The sequence below is a fragment of the Hibiscus syriacus genome, unplaced genomic scaffold (assembly GCF_006381635.1).
Source record: "Hibiscus syriacus cultivar Baekdansim isolate YM2019G1 unplaced genomic scaffold, ASM638163v2 tig00110044_pilon, whole genome shotgun sequence".
Lineage (NCBI taxonomy): Eukaryota > Viridiplantae > Streptophyta > Magnoliopsida > Malvales > Malvaceae > Hibiscus > Hibiscus syriacus.
In genome coordinates this window covers 411,737-433,542 of record NW_024062574.1, presented here as the reverse complement: position 1 = coordinate 433,542, position 21,806 = coordinate 411,737, and the positions used below count along the sequence as shown (strand labels likewise).

The 21,806-nt window shown below is 34.9% G+C and overlaps 4 protein-coding genes and 1 pseudogene across 5 annotated transcripts; 4 read left to right on the top strand and 1 right to left on the bottom strand.

The window, feature by feature from the left end:
* Positions 1–582: 582 nt before the first annotated feature.
* Positions 583–3,657, top strand: LOC120213721 (methylsterol monooxygenase 1-1-like). Its single transcript, XM_039211781.1, has 5 exons — positions 583–1,069; positions 1,535–1,857; positions 2,777–2,924; positions 3,005–3,037; positions 3,373–3,657. The coding sequence occupies exons 1-5, from the start codon at positions 740–742 to the stop codon at positions 3,451–3,453; spliced, it is 915 nt and encodes a 304-aa protein (XP_039067712.1). The 5' UTR covers positions 583–739; the 3' UTR covers positions 3,454–3,657.
* Positions 3,658–4,264: 607 nt separating this feature from the next.
* Positions 4,265–7,191, top strand: LOC120213718 (probable protein S-acyltransferase 14). Of its 2 annotated transcripts, XM_039211778.1 has the most exons (7): positions 4,265–4,596; positions 5,072–5,318; positions 5,408–5,499; positions 6,427–6,550; positions 6,630–6,715; positions 6,804–6,869; positions 7,019–7,191. In XM_039211778.1, the coding sequence occupies exons 1-7, from the start codon at positions 4,408–4,410 to the stop codon at positions 7,142–7,144; spliced, it is 930 nt and encodes a 309-aa protein (XP_039067709.1). In that variant the 5' UTR covers positions 4,265–4,407; the 3' UTR covers positions 7,145–7,191. The 2 variants fall into 2 exon arrangements, with proteins under 2 accessions (XP_039067709.1, XP_039067710.1); XM_039211779.1 differs by lacking the exon at positions 6,630–6,715 and having other exon boundaries at positions 6,754–6,869.
* A 4,346-nt stretch (positions 7,192–11,537) lies between these two features.
* LOC120213719 (21 kDa protein-like) lies at positions 11,538–12,221 on the top strand. The gene has a single exon (XM_039211780.1). It carries the CDS (start codon positions 11,585–11,587, stop codon positions 12,194–12,196), a length of 612 nt encoding a protein of 203 aa, XP_039067711.1. The 5' UTR covers positions 11,538–11,584; the 3' UTR covers positions 12,197–12,221.
* Positions 12,222–16,326: 4,105 nt separating this feature from the next.
* LOC120213610 (hsp70-Hsp90 organizing protein 1-like) lies at positions 16,327–17,785 on the top strand. The gene is made up of 6 exons (XM_039211706.1): positions 16,327–16,477; positions 16,896–16,936; positions 17,035–17,258; positions 17,345–17,411; positions 17,495–17,554; positions 17,670–17,785. Exons 1-6 carry the CDS (start codon positions 16,327–16,329, stop codon positions 17,781–17,783), a joined length of 657 nt encoding a protein of 218 aa, XP_039067637.1. The 3' UTR covers positions 17,784–17,785.
* A 1,778-nt stretch (positions 17,786–19,563) lies between these two features.
* On the bottom strand, positions 19,564–21,097 carry LOC120213609 (annotated as a pseudogene).
* Between the last annotated feature and the right edge of the window lie 709 nt (positions 21,098–21,806).

The following is a 21,806-nucleotide window of genomic DNA, read 5'->3' as shown; positions in this document are numbered from 1 at the left end:
ATTAATTGCTCAAATATGGTGAAATTCACAGTGTTGGTCGTAGATCGCCATGCACTCCGGGCGACCTACCCTTGCTCAAACAGTTAGAATGAACGTGTTGCATGGCATATGCACGTCCCAACACATAGGTCGCCATGTCCTCCGGGCGACCTTGTAGGTCGCCATGCACTCCGGGTGACCTACCCTCGCTCGACTTCCCTCTGATTCCCTCGCATAGCTCGCTCGGTTGCCCTCGGATGCCCTCGCATAGCTCGTTCGGATGGCCTCGGATGCTCTCGGATGCCCAGCGTGTTGGGACGTGCATGGCACATGCAATCTCTTGTAGCTCGCCGGGAAGACATGGCGACCTAGTAGGTCACCCGGAAGGCATGGCGACCTACGGCCAACACTGTAGATTTCACCTTATTTAAGCAATTAATCTTGGGAGTACTTTATCTCGTGAATTAATTTTTTCCATAATATTATCTCGAAAGTTTTGCCAAATCCCATCAGAAATTTTAATATTTATATTGATAAGGATTAAAATGAAAGAAACAAAAATAAAATGCTAAAAAAGTTGGAGTGGAAATTGTACGAATGAATCATCGTATATTTATTCCCCTCCATTTCCAAATCTCCATGCAACAAAACAAAGTAAATCAGAGTCTCAGAAGAGTTTCACCAATTCATGCAAGCTAAAATTCCTCTTACATTGCCGCACCTATTGACTTAGCGACAGACTCGCCATCACCACTGAAAAATGTTGCCGTTCAATACAGTCGAGGAGGCTGCCACATTCATGGGACGGAACCTGACGGTGGCCGAGACGCTGTGGTTCAATTACTCGGCTAAAAAATCGGATTACTTTCTCTACTGCCACAATATCTTGTTCCTGTTCCTGATATTTTCCTTGGTCCCTTTGCCTCTCGTACTCGTCGAGCTGATGAGATCTCTGGGATTCGACAAGTACAAGATTCAACCCAAAGTTAGCCTGTCGTTGTCTGAGATGTTCCAGTGTTATAAGGATGTTATGCGGATGTTTGTTCTTGTCGTGGGTCCTTTGCAGTTAGTGTCTTATCCTTCAATTAAGGTAGAACTCATTTAATTTTCCTGGATTTTTATGAGTTGGATCGTTTAGTTTTATTTATTTTTTGGGTGAAAGCTTAAGTTTATGGAGAATATGATTTATTGGTATTGAGAAATTTGTTAATTCATGGGATATAATTGTGTTAATATGGGGATTTCTTGAACTTTTTGACATCAATTTTATGCTGGACTTAATGGGATTTTCATTTTCATCAAGGTGGATGATGTAATTATGATATATATTTTGTTGATTAGTTTTCTGGGAAATTTGCTTAATATCCTTTGTTTTCAGTTTCATTAGTGAAAGTTCTTGAAGATTTGAACATTTAGATTGTTCTGTTTATTTAGACACTTAATTTGAATGATTTTGAATCTCTAACCTTGTTATTGCAATCTACACAAATCAACATCTTCGACCTTAAACAATGGGGTTTATTATTATCTACTAATACAAGTCCTTTCTTAACAGATGATCGGGATTCGAACAGGGCTGCCATTGCCATCACTATGGGAGATTGTGGCACAGTTGACTGTATATTTCATGATAGAAGATTATACCAACTACTGGATTCACCGTTTCCTCCATGGTAAATGGGGCTACGAGAAAATTCACCGGGTCCACCATGAATACACCGCTCCAATCGGCTTTGCCGCACCGTATGCGCACTGGTTGGAAGTTTTGATCCTCGGGATTCCATCTTTTCTCGGGCCGGCAATTGCTCCAGGGCATATGATAACGTTTTGGTTATGGATAGCTTTCCGGCAAATCGAAGCTATTGAGACACACAGTGGGTATGCATGCCGGACCTTAACCTTTTTGAATGTTGTTTTACTTTTCCATATTGCACAATGCCCTTTGTTGCTTTAATCTTGTGAATGAATGATGCTGACTTTAGGATGTTTTTCATTACTTTTCGAAGCCTCCTTTCTATATTAAATTGCTTGGATTTATAAGGATCTTTAAACAGTGGCTAACTGTTTCTTGATATGTTCCCTTTGATTTGTTTAACTTTGTTTCAAATGAGGATAAAGAAATGAATTCTATGGTTTGAAATTGACTATGTGTGTCCGTAACCACCCTGCTGATGAAGAGCAGTCATATACTCGCATTTTGGGCTAACGAGCTGCGGAAGGTATCCGTGATTACTGTTGAAATATGAGTTCATTGTAGGAGCTTCTGCTAGGAAGCTATTTTAGGCAATAATTAAAGCTCAAATTACTCCCATTTGACATCCAATCAAGCTTCATAGAGACGATGAGCATTGGATTTTTGTTAAGAATGACTGTCAAAGCATATAGTAGGAAATCACATGCATATCAGCCTACCATGGATGTCGCCGGCTATTTACTTATCTGGTTTAAATTGGTCTGAGGTCTATTATGGAGACAATATTCGAAGTAAGGCAACTTGCATTTTCCTTTTTCCATCTTTTGTCAGTGTGTAAGTTGTACTTTTATTATGAAACCTTTCCAAGTATAATGTCTTTGAATTTATACTATTTGTAGTATTCATTGGTTTCATAGACTTAATCAAATGGCCTACGTTACTCAGACTAGAGTGTGAGCGTCGGATACGAGTATGTGTCCAACATGTATATAGCTTCGTATTAAGGCTTAATGCAGTTTGTTTGTCGGTGTTTAGTTTGATGAAGCTAGTAAGTGGTTTCTGCTGCAAAAGTAGGCTGTTTACGGTATTAGTTGTGTAATGCAGATATGACTTCCCTTGGACTCCCACGAGGTTTATCCCGTTTTATGGTGGCGCAGATTACCATGATTATCATCACTACGTTGGAGGACAAAGCCAGAGCAACTTCGCTTCAGTCTTCACTTATTGTGATTATATCTATGGCACCGACAAGGTAATTGAACAATGCACGATTTCTCGTTTAATCAGCTGATAATTTTTCTCGTCTAACAAATCTTTTTCTTGTGTCATTAGGGCTATCGATTTCACAAGAAGGTCCTAAAGAAGGTAAAGTTGTTCACTTCCTTCGTGGTATATTCTTTATCACTTGCATTGGCATGTTCTACACTGCCATAAAATGTGAGCGGATCACTATGGTCTAAACTGAATTATTTCGAACTCATGCTTGTATATCATCGGTTGATGTCACTTGCAAAGCTTGATTAAAAGACAATGTTGAATGCTTAAACTCTCGTTTCGAAATGATGTTTCTTGCTTATAATATGCTTCATCGAGAATTACTAAGATGAGGGGTTTACGTGCAAGCCACGCATATCGTGGCTTCCTGCTCAAGATTTTCGTTTCTTTTGTTGGCTAACGTATTCCTTGCCGGTGTAATTCAGTTGAAAGAGGGATCTAAAAAGGGCGGTGCTGAAAACGGAGGCTCATACTATTATCCTAATCAAGATCTTAAATCAGAATAGCAGGTTGTCGATGGAGCGAATCTCTCGAGCAGCCTCTTCGGTCTACCTTCCGGATCGCTTGTGACAACTCCGAGCAATTCTGATTTCAGTTGACATTATCGTTAGTATGATAAAAAGTGATTCAGATTGATAGTAGTAACTTGGCCTAGTGATTTTGTGGGTAGCTTGGAAAGAGAGATCAGTTCTAGTCTTTATTAGTTAGGGTTTTGATGTCTGTGCTCTGTTTTAAGTCTTCTTTTGTTTAAACTAAGAAACTATAAATAAAAAATCATGGTGTGTGTATTGTCACTTGTCCTTGAATTACTTAATTCGTCAAGTACAGAATTATTAACTTTATCAATATTATATTATCATATAATTGATAAAAATCATTATTGATTATTATAATATTGATATAATTATTTATAATATTAACGTAACAATTTACATGTGAATAATGATAAACTAATTTAATAGTTCACGTGTAAATAATGATGTTAAAGAAGGATTTGATTAATTTTAAATAAGTATAAGGATTTAATTGATATTTTTTAGAAAAATAAAATTATGTTTAATCTTTGAATAAAATTATTAATATTTTAATAGATTAAATATATAATTTTTTTTATTTTATTTTGATCGACTGAATTAAAAATAAATTAGATATTTTAGAAGACTGGCAAAGGCCCGGTAAAGGAGCTGAGACGAAGACCCATCAATCCCCAAGAAAATTCTTTCTGGGCTTCCCGAGAAAACCGTGTTGAATGAAAATCATTTGCTTCTAGTTCATCAGAAATTTTGATTATATATGTTAAGTTTCGGAGTTGTAATTCAAATCCAGCATCGGAAATTCCAACCGCTTCATCAAATTCATTATTTGACCCAAATTCTGGGGGACGGAATTCCTTTCTTCGTTCCCCCTTCTCAAATTCTCCTCTTTCTTTTACAAAAAAAAAAAAACAAGAATTCAATTTGATGGCATGGAACGTGTTCAAATTCTGCACGGCACTACGTGCTCTGGGTTCGATCATGATTGTTTTCGTCCTCGCGATCATCGGTGTCACTTACTATTCAGTGGTCATCGCTCATTATGTTCCAAGTCTCTTTCTTGGAGGCTTTGAAACGTATTTTGCCGTTGTAGCTCTCATCTTGTTTCATTCCCTGGTATACCCTTTTCCTCCTCTGGCTATCCTTTTCATGATTTGTTTGTAATGGTCCTATGAAGAACAAAGATTCTTGCTTTAGCTGTTCCTTTTGTTTGATTTGTGATGTAGTATAGGATGTTTGATTATAAGGGAGAATGTATTTAAGTGATTTTTAGAAAGGAAAAAGCTTTAGATTCGTTGGTGATTTTATGATGAATTCGTTTTTAGCTCAAGTTTTCTTAGGTGATCAAATGCAGGTTATTTGGTGATGGTAAATGATATGATTAGCTTTATTGATTTGAATTTTTGTGCGACTTTAGGGCTCATAGGTTTTAGGTTAATGGGGTTTTGCTAGATTTGAAGGGAAGAAAAGGATGAAACCCGGGATTAGTTGTGGTTAATATTTATGGTTCGATTTCCTTGTTTATGTTGTGATTGGTTTTGTTAGATGCCATTGCTGCATTTTTTTAAAGTAAGCTTACCTGGTTTTTCAGCTGGTAATGGTAATGTGGTGTTATTCTTCTGTTGTTGTAACGGATCCCGGGGGTGTCCCGCCAAATTGGAGGCCACTCACAGATGAGGAGAAAGGTGATGCTGATTCACTGGTAGCTTCTGGCTACGGAAGTGCAGAATTAGACTCAAAGCAGTTAGTTATGCCCGGTGATTTCTTGAGCTTAGACATTCGTTTCTGTCACAAGTGCAAACAATTTAAACCTCCTCGCACCCACCACTGCTCTGTTTGTGAGTAATCTATGATAAATTCTTCGGTTGTAGCTTTGTTGTTATGCCATCTTTAGTGAAAGAAACCCTGGTTTATTTGTTGATTTCAGGTGGGAGGTGTATATTAAAAATGGACCATCACTGTGTTTGGGTCGTTAACTGTGTTGGGGCATTCAACTACAAGTATTTCCTTCTATTTTTGGTAAAGTTAACGTTAAGCGTCTATTTATGATACTTAGGTAGGTAATGGTCATAATAGTGGATTTATTGTGACTGCCAAAATGAACATCGAAATTAACAGTACATGATACGGATTAGTGGAAAAGTGAATAGATGGAGCTGCTGAACTCAGGATGCTCCATATATGATCGTTCTTAATTAGTGGCCTACTAAGTTATAACTCATAAACCAAAAACACTTGAAGCACAATATATGATTGTTCTCTGCCGTAAATTATCTGAACGAATGAAGCTTGAAGCCTCTTAAGAATCTCCTAATTTGTTGCTCATAAGATTAATACTTTATTTCTCAAGGAAGATGATATCATTATATTGCCTCGATTAGTTTGTGGGAAGCTGACACCAACAATGCTCATTCTGACTATTGTTTGTGGACTTTGTCCATTATTCATCGATTCACATATGAACCTCGCTATGATGAAGTTTTCTGTTGCAGTTTGAAAATATTATGCCATGCCATTGCCCACCATACTCGTAAATGGTATCATGTGAGAATTTATGAAGAAAGAATTGTTGATATGTTTATAGAACTTGGATTGTATTTTTTTTCCCATCAAAGTGAAACTTACTGTGCGAATTTTTGAGAAAGATGGCATTCTTTTATAATAATGAAATCCACGGTTTTGCATACTTTTTCTCGAATGATACATGCACTCAGAGCGTGTATTCTAGAGATTGATATGCTCCATTTCTAGCTATTTAAACATTTTGCACTTTTCACCATTGCTTTTGTGCTACAACCTTTTTTCTGCTGGCAGCTGGTATATTGAGTCTTCTATATTAACTAGATTCTTATGCCAACTAGATATCACTGGTTGGCACACGATTGGTGGGAATATGCCGAAGGGGGGAAATTGAGTTGGATTTTGTTTTTGTTAAATTTAATGCAGTTTTACACATTTCTTGAGACAACTCTTGTCAGTTTATTGTTACTGCGGGTTTTAATGGAGTTTTTCAACGATGGCGAGATAGATGAAACACCAGGATCACTTGTAGCTACTTTTATCACATTTGGTAAGTTTGTAAGCGTTTAAGCATCTTCCATCGGATCATTTGTCGATGTTTGTAGCCAATTGTAGTCCAAATCTTTCAGTTTTAAACTTGGCGTTTGCGCCGAGTATTCTGGGCTTTCTAATTATGCACATAGCATTGGTTGGAGGCAATACCACCACTATTGAGGTAATCTCATGCATAATTCATTTTTCCCCGTGTTGCAGACGCAGATGTAATTAGTAAAGGTCCTCATTTTCCGCATGTCATATTCCAGGCATATGAGAAGAAAACCAGTCCCAAGTGGCGTTACGACCTCGGTTGGAAGAAGAATTTTCAACAGGTTACTTCCCTTTACTCGTCATCTATTCACCATGCACAACATTGTTCTGGAAATGATACAAGCTGAATGAATGCATATCTTACCATTGCTGCCAAGCATTCCAAGTGAAAAGTTTTACCTGAAATGATTGAAATCTTTTCTGGATTCAGGTATTTGGACTAGAGAAGTTCTGGTTCATACCGGTCTATTCCAAAGAAGATTTAAGACGAATGCCTGCCCTTCAAGGTTTCGAATATCCAACAAGGCCCGACTGGGAGCTACCGCAGCGACATTAACAAGGGAACAAAAACAAGCCTTCGAGTTTCAGTCAGTCGTAAAAAAATCCGGGTTACATCTTATGTACATATCTGTATCCTTGTGATTACATCAGTTTTAATCTGAATCAATGTTGTTATTGTTCCTAAGATAATGGCTTGAGAGCACCACGGCGGTGAGAGCTCAACATATTTTCATTTGATTTTCCCTCTCGCCAATCATCATATGTAATCTCTCCATGTGAGAGACTTTGTATTGTTTATATATTCAGTTTTCATTGCAATGGGCCAATGAATATTGGAACTATCAAAATGCATTTCTTTTCTCTTCCAGACATCAGGCAACCTGGTTAGTAGTTGCCTCTAATTTGAGTTAATCGATTCGAATTTAAATTTTAAATATTAAAATTTAAGTCAGAATTGAACTTAATATTTCTATTTAATTCTTTTCAGTTTAGATAAATAATTTAATCCTTATACAAGCCTCTAAATTTATCATAATATACCTCGGCCTCTTCTTCCTTATCTCCGTTACATTTTACTGTTCCATGAGTTAAAAAGGCATCTAAAGCGAAAAGACGACGACATTAATAATAAGGGTAAACTACATGAATAATCACTGATATTTGAGTAAGTTTCGTTTTCTCTACTGAAATTTTCAAAGTTACAAATTGATTATTAATATTATCAATTTGTAACAAAATAATCACTCAATATTAACAACAATTAGCGGGCGTGACGGAAAATTGAAGTAGCGCGTTAACCGGCTGATCTGACACTTTTTTGTCAAGTGAGAATTGCCGGCGCCTATATTGTAACTTGTCGGGACATGTGGCCAGAATATTAGAAGCATAAAAGGGCAGTTGTTAACTACAGTTAAAATGAGACCGAAGTGAGTAGCTGAACCAAAGCCGCATAAAACATAAATGGCAGCTAGAACCATTAAAGAAGAACGCGTAGAAAAAGACATTCTTGAAACGACCGAAGGGATTAAAAGTCATGAAATGATTGTTCCTTATCAATTGTCATTTCCCAGTTATCTTCTCGATCTTCCCATTAGGGATGGCAATGGGTCGGGTCAGGTCGGGTTTTTGGGTCACCCGACCCGACCCGAGAAGAAAGAGTTTTTCACCCGTGACCCGACCTGACCCGACGAAATTAAGGTTTCATCTGACCCGACCCGAATATATGACTTAGAAACCCGACCCGACCCGACCCGAAATAATAATAAAAAAAAATTATTCAATGAAAACAGTGACTTAATTGAAAAAAATTATATATGGAGGGACATTATTGTAATTATCCCTAAATATATAGGATAAAATTATATATATTTTTCGGGTCGGGTCGGGTCAGATTTTTTTCACCCTAAACTCGACCCGACCCAACCCGACCCCGAATTTTTTTTTAAAAAAATCCGACCCAATCGAGTCGGGTCGGGTCGAAACCCGTCGGATTCGGGTTGAGTTGCCATCCCTACTTCCCATATTGAAAACATGGAATCGAAGACATTGATGGGGTTTTGTTACATAGATAATGATCACTACATGTAAGTGTCATATCATAACCATTTAAAAAAAACAATTAAATATTATTTAAAAAACAATTATGATTTTTATTTGAAAAAATTGGTCGGTTTTGGATTGCTTTGAATAAAATTGAAAGGAGTCGCCATCGATATTTGGGTTAGGTATGTCGAATACCTAAAACGTCTTTCAAAAAAATAATTTTAAGAAAAATCGTTTTTAGATAAAAACTTATATGCGTTTACAAAGATTTGTTTAAATAGGTTCGGGAGTCGATTATACGTGGAAAATTATTAGCACCCCACAGCGCCCAAAATCGGTACCCGATCACTTACACGTCGTCGTAATGGTGGAAATAATGAATTCGCATCGATAATTAAAATATGATTAATTTATCGAAACTAATTAATTTGCGTCGAATTACTTATTATTAGGGAAAATTTTTAATATTGAAAAGAAATATGGAGAGTAGCAATCCTCCATCGGGAAAACAATTTCGTCTATTTCTTATCCGTAAAAAATATTCCCTCATCGATAAATATACGAACCGAATATAAATTGAAAATAATCATTTTGCATGAAACAAAATAAACTACTATTTAGAGAAACATGCATTGCATTGTTCGATTTAAAATACGAAATGAATCAATTAACACAATAAAGGTGATTTATTTCAAGATCACATTTTGTTAAAATGTCGTATCGGATTGCATCACTTCGACCAAGTGAAGCTTTCCACGTTCATTCTACAAATCGGTGGTCTTGAAATATTTGAATAACATATCACTAAATAAGGAAATAAGGTAAAAACAAACACAATTATAAATGAAAAATAAAATATTTACAACATAAAATAATAAAATTTATTAAATGTTATACATAATAATACATAAAATAGGAAATATGTACATACATAAAGGACTGAAATGAAAACAAATAAATATTACAAGCCGTAATACAAATGAGCAAAAAATAAGTATTTTAACTTACAAGGACCAAAATGGTGAAAATAGAAACTTAGAGGACCAAAATAGTACAAACAATAATTTAAAGGTCCAAAATAGAAAAAATAGAAACTTAAGGGACTAAAATAGTAAAAATATATATTTAAAGGACTAAAATAGCAAAAATATAAACTTAAAGGACTAAACCACTAATAAAATAAACTAGGTTCCCAAAATAAAAAATACTAAATAATACAGGTACTAGAAATTAAAATAACCCCTAAACAATATTAAGGACTAAAATAAAATAACCAGAAATATGGAGGACTAAACAATAATTAAACCATATGCAAGACAGTGACAAAGATACATAAATATCATGGCCAAATTCAAACATTCACAAAAATGCACAAAACACAAAATCAATGACTAAAATGAAATAATTACAAATATTGCACCCATAGTCCAACATTTATAATAATAACGTAACATATAATAATAAGACCATAAAATAAATACAGAAACTTAAGTGCCCAAAGCAGAATAAAGTAAAATTTCATTATGACTGAAACAGAGAAATTACAACTGTGAGGGACCTAGGGTGTTATTTACTCTTAGCTAGAAAACACGGAGAAGGTCCATGTTGAAATAGTGTCGTTTCGTTAGGGACATATAAGCCCAAAACGAGCATTTTCCTTCTCATTCTCTCATTTCTTTCATTATGAAAATCAGAGGGAAGAGAGAGAGTTAAGAACTCTCTTAACTTTCCTCGTTAGAGAGAGGGAACCTCGACAGAGCCGCGACGGTGCATGACGGCCAGAACGACCCCAAACACCCCAGCATCTTCCTCTCATCCTCCTCAACCCAAATCCCTAACCATCTTAGCGGATCCGTATTCGGGTCTGGATCCGAATCGAATATTGGGTGGGTCAGACCCGGGTAGGCATGGATCGGGTAGAGTGTTGAGATGTTGGGTCATTTGGTTCCAGCTGTTTGGGCTACTGATTAGCCTTTGTTGTGCCCCAGGTTAAGCTTGTAATTGGGCTCGGGTTTAGGCCTGCAAAAATGTAATTTAGTTATTAATAATATAAGTAATAATAAAAGTAATAATTATTATTATTATTATTATAATTAATAATATTTTTGTAGACTCAGACAAAAACGGATGCTTATAGTAAGAGGTTAGGAGCTACATAAGAGATTTGATTTTTTTTCATTCTCATTTTCTATTTCAAATGAATTAGATCTACATTCTTTCAGGCAAAACATCCTTGTAAATCTTATTCAGATTGTTATAATTTTTTAAAATAATTTCCATGTTTCTGAAGTGTTTACAGTAGATCAGGCACCTTTGGTTGTGGGTTTAGAGACGATCACTGTGGAGGGGAGAAGCCGATCATTATCTCACAGGGCAAAACAGTGTCATATCAGTGGATTAACGTGTCACATCATTTTTCGTTCACTCCCACTTACGGATGTTAACCTCAAGTGACCATTTTGTTACGAATCGATAATAATAGTGACTAATTTATAACTTTTAAAACTTCAATGATAAAAACGAAAATTTGCTCAAAATTAGTGACCATTTATATAGTTTACCCTAATAATAATAATATTAATAAGGGTAAACCACTCTTTTCATCACTTAACTTTTACCTTATTCATGTTTTGCTCATTCAATTTTAAAAAAATCAATATATGTTTAAAATATAAAATATTTTTTAGAAAATTAACTAATGATTTGAATTGTTAAATTCTAAATTAATTAGACATTAATTTTTTTAATTTTTTTTATAAAATTAATTTTCAAAATCTATGTTCAGTCAAACAAACTAGCGTAAAATATTTTATCTTCGTCTTAGTTATCTTCGATTCCTCATATGCGGGAACCACAAAGCTTTAATCTTCGTCTATAAATTCACCATTTCCCCCTCACCAAACACAAATTCGTGTTCTTTTTAACTTTCCCATCAATCCCCATTAAAAGAAAAATGGCGGTTCCATCTTCACGCCATGGACGGGCGATCCTTTTCATCACCCTCCTCCTCCAATTCACGACCTCCATAGCCAAAAGCTTCAACAACAGACCATATCACCACACAAGGAACACCGAGTACATCAGATCTTCATGCACAGCCACAACGTACCCCAGATTATGTTACCGTTCCCTTTCGATCTACGCCGCCAAAATCAACACCAGCCCCAGATTGTTAGCCCAATCGGCGCTCATAATCACCTTCAAAGCCAGCAAATCATCGTCCCGGCTGATGAGAAAACTCGCCAGAACCCACGGTTTGAAACCTCGGGTCGCGGCGGCCATGGCGGATTGCATCGAGTTGTTCGGCGACTCACTGGACGAGCTGCAGCAATCGATCGGCGAACTCGTCCGGTTGAAACGCTCGAATTTCCAACTCATAATGAGCGATGTTCAGACCTGGGTTAGTGCCGCGTTGACGGACGAAGACACGTGCATGGATGGATTTGCAGGGAGAGCCATGAATGGGTACGTGAAGACGATTGTGAGGAAACGGGTCGTCAAAATTGCTCATTTGACGAGTAATGCATTGGCTCTCATCAATAACTATTCTTCTTCAATGTCTTAGATCCCTTTGATTCTTTATGTTCTGTCTGGGATTTGCTGCAGATTTGTGTCTTGTGGTTCGTGGTTTCCGTAATTGTTATCTGTTTGGATATGGAATTTTCTCGGAAAATTTACAATCAGTTGTAAATCCACGTTTTTATTTTTGAGTAAAGTTCTTTCTGGAACCGACACTCACTGTATGACTGAAGATCGCACTAATATGCACTGTGGAAGTTGTGCTTTATAATGTCGACACGTCAAATATAATATTTTTATAATTTTTATTTTTGAGATAATGTACTTAAAAGGAGTTCTTTTTTAAAACTTTATTGTCTCTAACTTTATTATTAAATATATTTAGGTTTTTAATATTTTCAATTTATAAATAATAAAGAATTTAAATAATATAGATACTATATTATTTTAAAAATAAGCTATTATTATTATTTTCGTGACAACTTAAATGATAAAATAAATTCTTACCACTTAAATTTAATTTATATATTATAATAAAATAGAAATATTAAAAATATATAAAGCTCCATGCGGTAGTGGGACATTCACTATGGTGTATTTGTAATGTATAAATTAAAAGTTTTTCTTTTAATATTTTAAAGTGACTTAAAGATCATAACTTTATTAATTAACGCACGTGTTATAGTTGTAATCGATTATTATTGAGACCATTCGATAGGTTCATATATAAATTAAAAGTTATTCTATGCCCAAATCACTGAAAAATATTTTAATGTTATATATTTTATTTAGACTTCAAGATTTATAAACTAAATTTAAGAGTTATACGAATTATACGACTTCAGTGATTTAAAAAATATTTATTATTAGAGGTCTCAAGTATCTAGACATACATTGTCTTGTAATCGTACGATTAATAAAAAAAATATTAATTAACTAATAATTTTCATCTAATATGAATTATTTTAACTAAAAAATTAAAATATTAAAAAAATAAAAATCAAAATAATTGTTTGTACAAACGGAATATTATTTTATTATACCTAAAATGTTAAAATATATTTTTCTTTTTATAGATAATGATGTGGCATAATTTTAGATTATCATATCATTAAAATAATTAAAAGTTATAGTTAAAAGACCAAGTTATGTTAGTTGGCAAATTTTGATATTAATATGAACAAAAAATTCAAGGACCAAATTAAGAGAAATTATTAAATTTAGGGACTGAATGTTGCTTTGTCTTTATTATTATTATTTTTTTATAAAATGAACATCAATCTTCCATAATTTCAATCAGCATAATAACAAATCAAGTCATCAAAGTTACCCATTATGTTAATTTAATTACGAATCTAAAAAAATAAAATAAATGTCAACATTTACAAAACGTTTAAGTTGTATAATTTTCTTTTTTTTTTCTTTATAGAAATACGTTAGTTTTATTAAAAATGGAAAATATACAGAATTACAATGAAAATTTATAAGCATAATCGTAAACGTAAATTAAATTATGATTAGGACGTTTTCCTACAATCATTAACACAAAAGCTAGCTAACTAAATCACACAATGACCATAAAAGAAAAATGTTAAAAAACATAACAAATGCTCGAATAAAATAAAGATACGAACAAATCTGTCTGTATCAGCAAACAAATCACAAAAAGAGATGAAACTAGTCAAAGATCACCGAAAAATCACAAATCAGAGTCGAGCGACGTGAGAAAACTATGCACGAGCACGAAATACATATCTAAATCAATCTGATGGTCCAAAGCAGAGAAGATCTGCATGATATCAAATAAGCGTAATATTGATCACTCATGGTAATGTCAAATCCAAAATCAACGACTAAACATTGCCAAAAAGTAGAGAAAAACGTACTACAAAATCAAAGATAAGCATGTCACAAAAATATAATTATTCTTATTAAAAAACTAAAAAAACAAAGAGAAAAGACAACCGACAATCAACAATTAGTATCAAAATCGGTGGCACCATTGACTAAACAAAATCAAAAAGGAAAAAATTGATTTGATATGTAAAAATTGACACAAATTATAAAAAAAACGAGGGAAAGAGAGGGGAGGGAGAGAGCGGCTAATTGTATAATTTTTTAGTATACGTCCAAATTAACATATTGTATAACAAATTAAGTAGAACCGATCAGATTAATCGATCAATAAATGAAATGAAATCATCTGAAATTGGTAAAAAGAAATTAAAGTGATTAACTAATTTTCATCGTTCACTTTCAAATTTATCAAGAACTAAATTATTTTATTTTTTCAGAGGGACCAATTTTTCTAGCTTCAAGTCGAAAGGGACCTAAAAGGTTTTTTTTCCTCCACTCATTAACTTTGTTGATCAATCTTTATCATGATCATCTACATCGACATTACTGGTGGAAAACTTCTTGTCTGATTTTGTTTTGTTTCGTTTCAAAAAAAATATTCATATTAAATCAATAAATTAATAGAAATTAAATGGTGATAGAAAATGAAATTACTAACAATAAAACAAAATAAAATTGTAACATCACATGGAATACAATTCTATTATTGTTTTTGGAAATATCATAGTTTAACTTAATTTTTTTACATGGTTAAAAAAATATTAACTATCGATAATTTTTCGATTTAATAAGATTAGATACTAGATTTCTAAGTAAAATTATAAGTTTGAATTTTAACATTGTGAATGAAGTAAATTGAGATAGAGTATTATTATAATGTGTCTATGCAATACTCGATTTAGATTAATATATCAAATAGGAGTGGTGTATGTATGTTGCCATTGATTAAACAAATTACTAATTAATAGGAGCGAGTTAGAGGATTGAATTGTTAAAAGGAAAAACTATTGATTAGTAGAATTTTTAAGGGTTAATTACACCATTTCTCATTGAACTATACTCTCTCTTCTATTTTACTTACCGTACTTTTATTTTTTTTAATTTAATCACTCAACTTTTGATCTTATTTTGATAATTTTGAATTATTTAATTATTATTTTTGTATGTCATGATATTTTATTGTATGGGAAGTAAGTGCATGCGCAAGGAACTTCTGCGACTATGTGCTGAGGCCTTAACACTTACGAAGGGTGGGTTGGCAGGTGTAATATCCTTACTCGGATACACCACAACAAGTACGTGGGCAGGGCCAGCCCTGGGCATAGGTTTTATTATTATTATTCAATATAAAACAATTGGAAATATAAAATAAAAACAGAAGATGGTCTAATGGCACCACCAACCATAGTAAATGGTGGTCGTTCAATCCTAAATTTCATGGGTCAATTCGTCTTGACCCATTGAGTTCGAATATGGTGATTATTTCATTGGAAAATGTCTCAAAACTAGTGAATCTCGATTGGAAATTTCCACTTTCTCACTTTCAATCTCTAATTCGTGGACTTCGGAGCAAGTTCCGACAAAATGGAGGTCGGATTCGAACTCACGGTGTCAAGGCGAAACGACCCATAAAATTTGGGACTGAGCAACCTCCATCCACAACGGTCGATGGCGGCGTTCGTCCACCTTTTATTTTTATTATATATTTTAAATTAAATAATAAAATAATTCAGAGTGATTAAAATAAAAGTAATTCGAAAGTTCAGTGAACACGTTAGAAAAAATGAAAGTACGGTAAATAAAATAGAAGAAAAATTATAATTCAACACGGAACTGTATAATTTACCATTTTTTAATTTCACATGCAATAATTAAATGAATACCGTGTGTTCACTTTTGAATATCTTTTAATTTAAAATAATAATGGAATGAAATGTAGAATTTATAAAAATAAAAATAAAAATTCTTAAAATTTATTCCTAAACCCTAATCCCAAATTACAACCCAACCTTCACCCTCTAACTCCCACGGTCTCACCCTCCTTCTGTCATTGTTTGTCTTAACCGTAGCCTCTAACGAAATTATAATCTCTGAGATTTGAAGGGGGGAGAAAGGGGTTTTCTATAAATTGGGTGTCCAGATTCATTAAAATACACAAACAAAAAGAGACCAAATGGCAAGAAAATTCTCAATTTATGCTTTAATATTTCTATTTATTCTTCTTCAGTTGTGTTCTTATTTTAATCCATGCTCCGCCTCTAATGGCAATCACAAAGAGTTCATAAGAAACTCTTGCAGAGCAACAAGCTACCCCAAATTATGCTTGAAATCTATAGCACGCCATGCCAGCAAAATCAAAGGCAACCCCAAGCTATTGGCCCATACGGCGCTGAACGCGACGTGTTTCACCGCGAAATCGACGTCGAGGTTGCTAAAAGACGTGTCGAGGACCCATCGGCTGAAGACCAACGTAGCGGGCATAAGTGATTCGATGCAGAGGTTGCGGATGTCTATAGAGGAGATGGATCGTGAAGATCTTTGCCTTGGCTCGCAAGGAATAAAAATTCACCTTTAAAGCACCTATTAATGCAAGAGAATGTTTCAAGATAATATTGATCAAATAAATTCCAAGAGAAATCTCTAGTCTGATCTAACCAGTACGAAAAAGGTTAGGAAGAGTCTGATCTAACCAGTACGAGTTGCTAAATATTCAGAATGTATATTATCTGCTTAATTGTGTTGGTATTGAGCATGAGTTTGTACATGCGCAAACACATTTTTTGTTCTTCAAAAGACAACGTGAGGTGGCAGTGGATGGGTAAGGAAACGCCTATCTTTTCCTCCCATATAAGGATTTCCGTTCATTTTCTTCTTTCTGATCACATGAGTTTATACAGAATCGTTGAGAAGAAACCCCAAAGATCCGAAGGTAAGAAGTCTTACTCTAGTTTTTGGCGAATTTATTGCCGGCTAATGCACTAAAACCGACATCATACTTAATGCTGAAATGCATTATGGCCTTGTCAGGCATACAGCAATGGAGCCGCATGCTACACAAAATTGGGTGCTTTGCCTGAGGGCTTGAAAGATGCTGAGAAGTGCATTGAGCTTGATCCAACATTTTCCAAGGGTTACACAAGAAAGGGAGCTGTTCAGTTCTTCATGAAGGAGTATGACAGAGCTTTAGAGACATACCAGGAAGGATTGGAACATGATCCAAATAACCAGGAATTGCTCGATGGTGTTAGAAGGTATATATATGACTTTCTGCTTTACATTTTTGGTTTCGTGTTTCTTTTTCACCATTTTCATCCTGTTCCTCTCGACTATTTTGCAGATGTGTAGAACAGATCAACAAAGCTAGTCGAGGTGATTTGAGCCCTGAAGAATTGAAGGAAAGACAGGTAAGTTATTTCATTTCTCGTTTATGTTGTTTACACCTACGTTTTGAAACTGATTAGGAGGCCCTGACATTGTAATGTTGCAGGCCAGGGCAATGCAAGATCCGGAAATTCAAAACATTCTGTCGGATCCAGTCATGAGACAGGTAAGTACTGGAAATACACGAGTATAGTTGCGCATGACTCGTAAGTTGATTGTATTCATGTTCTTTTTTTTTTTTGTTTATATGGTTTATTGAGAAATATTTGAGATGTGGGCAGGTGTTGACTGATTTTCAGGAGAACGCAAAGGCAGCACAGGAGCACACGAAGAATCCTATGGTGATGAACAAAATTCAAAAGCAGACCTCTGCTGGCATTGTCCAGATGAGGTAAATATGACCCGAGAGTTCTAACTTATTTATGTTTGCCCCCCATTTCGGTAAATCTGTACTTTTCCGAATGGATTAAAGTAGTTCCCAGTGGGAAATTTTCAGTCAGTAGTTTGCCTCTTCTTAAATTTGCCAAGGAAGTCATGCTTGTAAGTTTGTTTCGAGCAATTAAAACTGTTCAATACCATGAAACAATTAAGAACGTATTTTGATCTTTTGATGGTTTGCTTATGGCACGACAATTTAGTAGTTTTTTAGATGAAATATAACACAAATTACTAATATATAAGACCTTATATCAGCAAGTGTTATCTTTAAAAAGAGAGAGACTATATCAATGCAAAACAAATAAATACGTACTTAGTATGATTCTCAAAATAAAAATTATATATAACAATTAATTTATTTTATGAAATCTTTCCTCTACATAAGTTTTGATTTGATATGATAAAATTGATTTTTTTTATGAAATTTAATAGGCTTGTAAATGAACCGAACGTTCAGCGAACCGTTCATGAACCGTGCGGCGGGAAGTTCGTTTATGTGCGTTTATTTATTAAATGAACGAACATGAACAAAATTTTGTGTTCGTTTAATTAAATGAACGAACATGAACATAGGTCTCGTTCGTTCATTTACGTTGTGAACGTTCGGTTATGTTCGTTTATGTTCATTCATTTATGTTTAACACAATCTTCTTAAATCAATTTTGGTGACCAATTTGTAAGTATCTTAAAAATATTAATTAATTTGATATTCTGATGACCAACTCCATAAACCCAATTTTATTTGGAAAACCCAACAATATTAACATGATTTAGTTCTTTTTGAACGATCTATAAGCTTTATACCCAAAACCGTCAACATCCACTGCGCCAGAACCCTATATGAATGTGCCACCAGCTGGTTATCCGATGAGCAAAGAGGAGTCCCAATTTTCAACTTCTACGTAGCACGAAGTTAAGGACATATTTGTTTGATCTCTAAGGATTAAGGTCGACAATCACATGAAATACAATATGTGTTCATCTCGACTGTTGTTGAAGGAGAGAGGAAGAAAGAAAGTGGAGGAACGTTATGCAATCCTACATCAGTAGCAAACAAGCAGCTCGGGGATGATAACTTATATAAAAGAAGATGGGGGAGAATAGGTTTAAGCATCTTTGCGCTTGGGGCAATGTCGAGCTTGAATTGAGCTCAGAATCGAGCTTCAATCGAGCTCAGAATTGAGCTTCAATCGAGCTCAGAATCAAACTTCAATCGAGCTCGAGTCTCGAGTTTTAATCGAGATCTTAAATTTTTTTGAGTTCGAGCCTTTTCGAGTTCGAGTCGAGTTTCAATATTATATTTCGAGTTCGAGTCGAACTTGATAATTTTAAGCTCGCGAGTTTTCGAGTCGAGCTGACTTTGAAAGTTTTCGAGTTCGAATCGAGCTCAGCAATACTCGAGCTTGACTTTCGTTTACACCCCTAGGTCGGGTCTCCAACGTTTATGTTCGTGTACATTTATGTTCGTGTTCGTTTATGTTCGTATTCGTTTATGTTCGTTTATTTATTAAATGAACAAATATGAACAAATTATATTCCTTAATAAAAGAACATGAACAGAAAAAATTTTGTTCGTTTATGTTCGTTTATTTATTAAATGAACGAACATGAACATGCATCCATTCGTGTGCGTTCGGTTCGTTTACAGGCCTAAAATTTAAGTTTCAATTAAAAATCCAAAAATTAAATAATTTAATTTTATTTGTTCAAAAATAAAATATCCGTGTATTTTGATGTGGATCGAAATGGAGGGGGCCGTTTTAGACATTCGGAGGCGGCCACATCTTGTCAAGTAATCCCTCGACTCGCTTCGTTTGATTAACATATCCGTCCAGTCCGGCAGCTAGAAGCTCCACAGATGCAGGTCCCATAGCCGATCCGAGGCTTAGTCGGGTCCCACTTTGTGAGCTGAACGTAGAGAGAAATATCAGTCATCATAACAGTTTCACAGACCTTAATCAAAGCCTGTTGATCCGGTTAGCATGGAGCTAAGTGTCCCTTGAGAAAGAAAAAAAAAGTATTCCGAAAGGAGAGCTTTCTCCCCGTTTCGGGTTTGACCTAGCTTGACTCCTGAAATACTCAGGGCTCAATGTGGCTACTGGATACTGGCGGTGTTGGACTGAAAAAAGAAAGATCATAATCTTGATGATTTCAAGATCATGGTTGTAAAGAGGTACACGGTCTATTTCGTAACCAAAATTGCAGCAAATAGCTCATCAAGTAGCAAAGATCGGATATGGTATTCATGACCATGGCCCGATGAATAGCCTTGAAAATGGATAAGGAAATTGTACAAGGGACGTATAAAAGTTGTTTCAGTTTTCTATTTTCAAACAAGGAATGATCAGTAACCAAATTGGTACATGGAAGAAAATGTTCCAGCTCGACTCCTTTAATGTCCTGGTGAAATCACTATATCCACATCGATTTTGTCATTATAATGTGCAGTGAGTTTCAGTTTCCTTTTCCCCATTCTTTTTTTCAGTTTCGACAATCGAAACTAAGGGAAAGGGAAAAGAGGTACCTCCTCAGCAGTGAAATCATAGTTGACAGCAGACTGCGGGGAAAGCCTCCGAGCATAAGAGTACTTCTCATCGGGTGCAGTAATTGATTCTTTCAGGGACTGCAATATCTTCAAGGGTGCAATGATATAGTCAACCCTGAAAGAAATAAATCATACAACAAGTTTAAGAGCAAGAAAAGATCAAGATTCGGTTCTTAATTTCCAATGATTTCGGATTAAATGAATAATTGTTGATTGTTCGAGTCACAAGATACCCCAGCAGACTAAATAAATCCTGCTTGTTTCGAACTGCAGCAGCCATCAGCTTTGATTTATGTCTGTATTTGTGAATGTAGTTATAAGCTTTTGTCACCTGCGATGACAAATGAAAGTACATCGACTTCAAACCTTCTTATGCTAAAACAAAATTATTGAATATAGTAACTAAATAACAATCCCTTATTTCCATTGGAGAAGTCCTAAAAAGCTATTTCAAAACATCAATGCTTAATAGTCACAACTCAAAAGCATTAGAAACAGTTGTTTCTATGAGCAGCCACATTGGCTCTCGTGATTTCGGAAGCATGCATAGAAACAATTGTTCAAATCGAAATACTCAACCAAAAACCTGTAAACCGCAACAAGCTAAGCCTACACTTTAAAACCAATAGTTGTTCAACTAGCCACAGCCAACCCAGGATCCTCTCCTATTTGAATGGCAGCTTCAATCTCCGGGTCACCAGAATTATTTCGTGCCCAATCCTGAAGAAAAAGAATGAGTTTCAAGGATAACAAAAGATCGAGGTTTGCATACGAAAGTCACCAAAGGTTTTCAGGAAAAAGGTTTACCCTAACACGGCCAACAAAAATCTGGATAACAGAAACACCAGCTAGGGGCTGCAGCTACAGTTTGAGCAAAGCTGAAGCAAAAGCAATGATTAGAAGACGAAGGGGACGCAATGTCAGGCAAGTGAGGTTGCTTTTTCTTTCAAAATTTGGCATATTATAATCAAGCAACATCAATTGTCAAAATAATCGTATAGCTTTAAACAAATGTCAAATGTGTTTGTATACCCTCAGATTCAAGCAATCTCGAGGCTTCTATTCCCTGGATAACCAACAAGCAATAGTAAGTATAATTTAGCTTCTATATTCCAAGACTATCAAGACTTACCTTCTTTACGAGTATTGCACAATTAGTTGAGATACTCACTTGCCAAGTTGAAGGAATTTTGAACAGTAAACGCTCGGGAGGAATATCAATCTCATTATACAACTTCAGTAAGTCATGAACCTGCATACCGCAATAAGTTGTTAGCATCCAGCAGCATATTCAACAAAAGGGAATAAGCTACTATAACATATAAAAGGTAAAAGAAATACAGAAGGCAACTTCATTCATCTTACAATCATGTTTTACAGAGAAGCATTATAATCCTTATAATACTTCTAATGATAAAAGGATGTACAACAGATA

Coding starts and splice junctions, on each gene's coding strand:
- LOC120213719 (XM_039211780.1), top strand. CDS start 11,585: ATGGCGGTTCCATCTTCACGCCATGGACGGGCGATCCTTTTCATCACC.
- LOC120213718 (XM_039211778.1), top strand. CDS start 4,408: ATGGCATGGAACGTGTTCAAATTCTGCACGGCACTACGTGCTCTGGGT. Junction 6,551..6,629: donor AGCTACTTTTATCACATTTG/GTAAGTTTGTAA, acceptor CAAATCTTTCAG/TTTTAAACTTGGCGTTTGCG. Junction 6,716..6,803: donor GCAATACCACCACTATTGAG/GTAATCTCATGC, acceptor GTCATATTCCAG/GCATATGAGAAGAAAACCAG.
- LOC120213610 (XM_039211706.1), top strand. CDS start 16,327: ATGCTTGAAATCTATAGCACGCCATGCCAGCAAAATCAAAGGCAACCC. Junction 17,259..17,344: donor TTGCTCGATGGTGTTAGAAG/GTATATATATGA, acceptor ACTATTTTGCAG/ATGTGTAGAACAGATCAACA. Junction 17,555..17,669: donor CGGATCCAGTCATGAGACAG/GTAAGTACTGGA, acceptor AGATGTGGGCAG/GTGTTGACTGATTTTCAGGA.
- LOC120213721 (XM_039211781.1), top strand. CDS start 740: ATGTTGCCGTTCAATACAGTCGAGGAGGCTGCCACATTCATGGGACGG. Junction 1,070..1,534: donor TGTCTTATCCTTCAATTAAG/GTAGAACTCATT, acceptor CTTTCTTAACAG/ATGATCGGGATTCGAACAGG. Junction 2,925..3,004: donor ATATCTATGGCACCGACAAG/GTAATTGAACAA, acceptor TTGTGTCATTAG/GGCTATCGATTTCACAAGAA.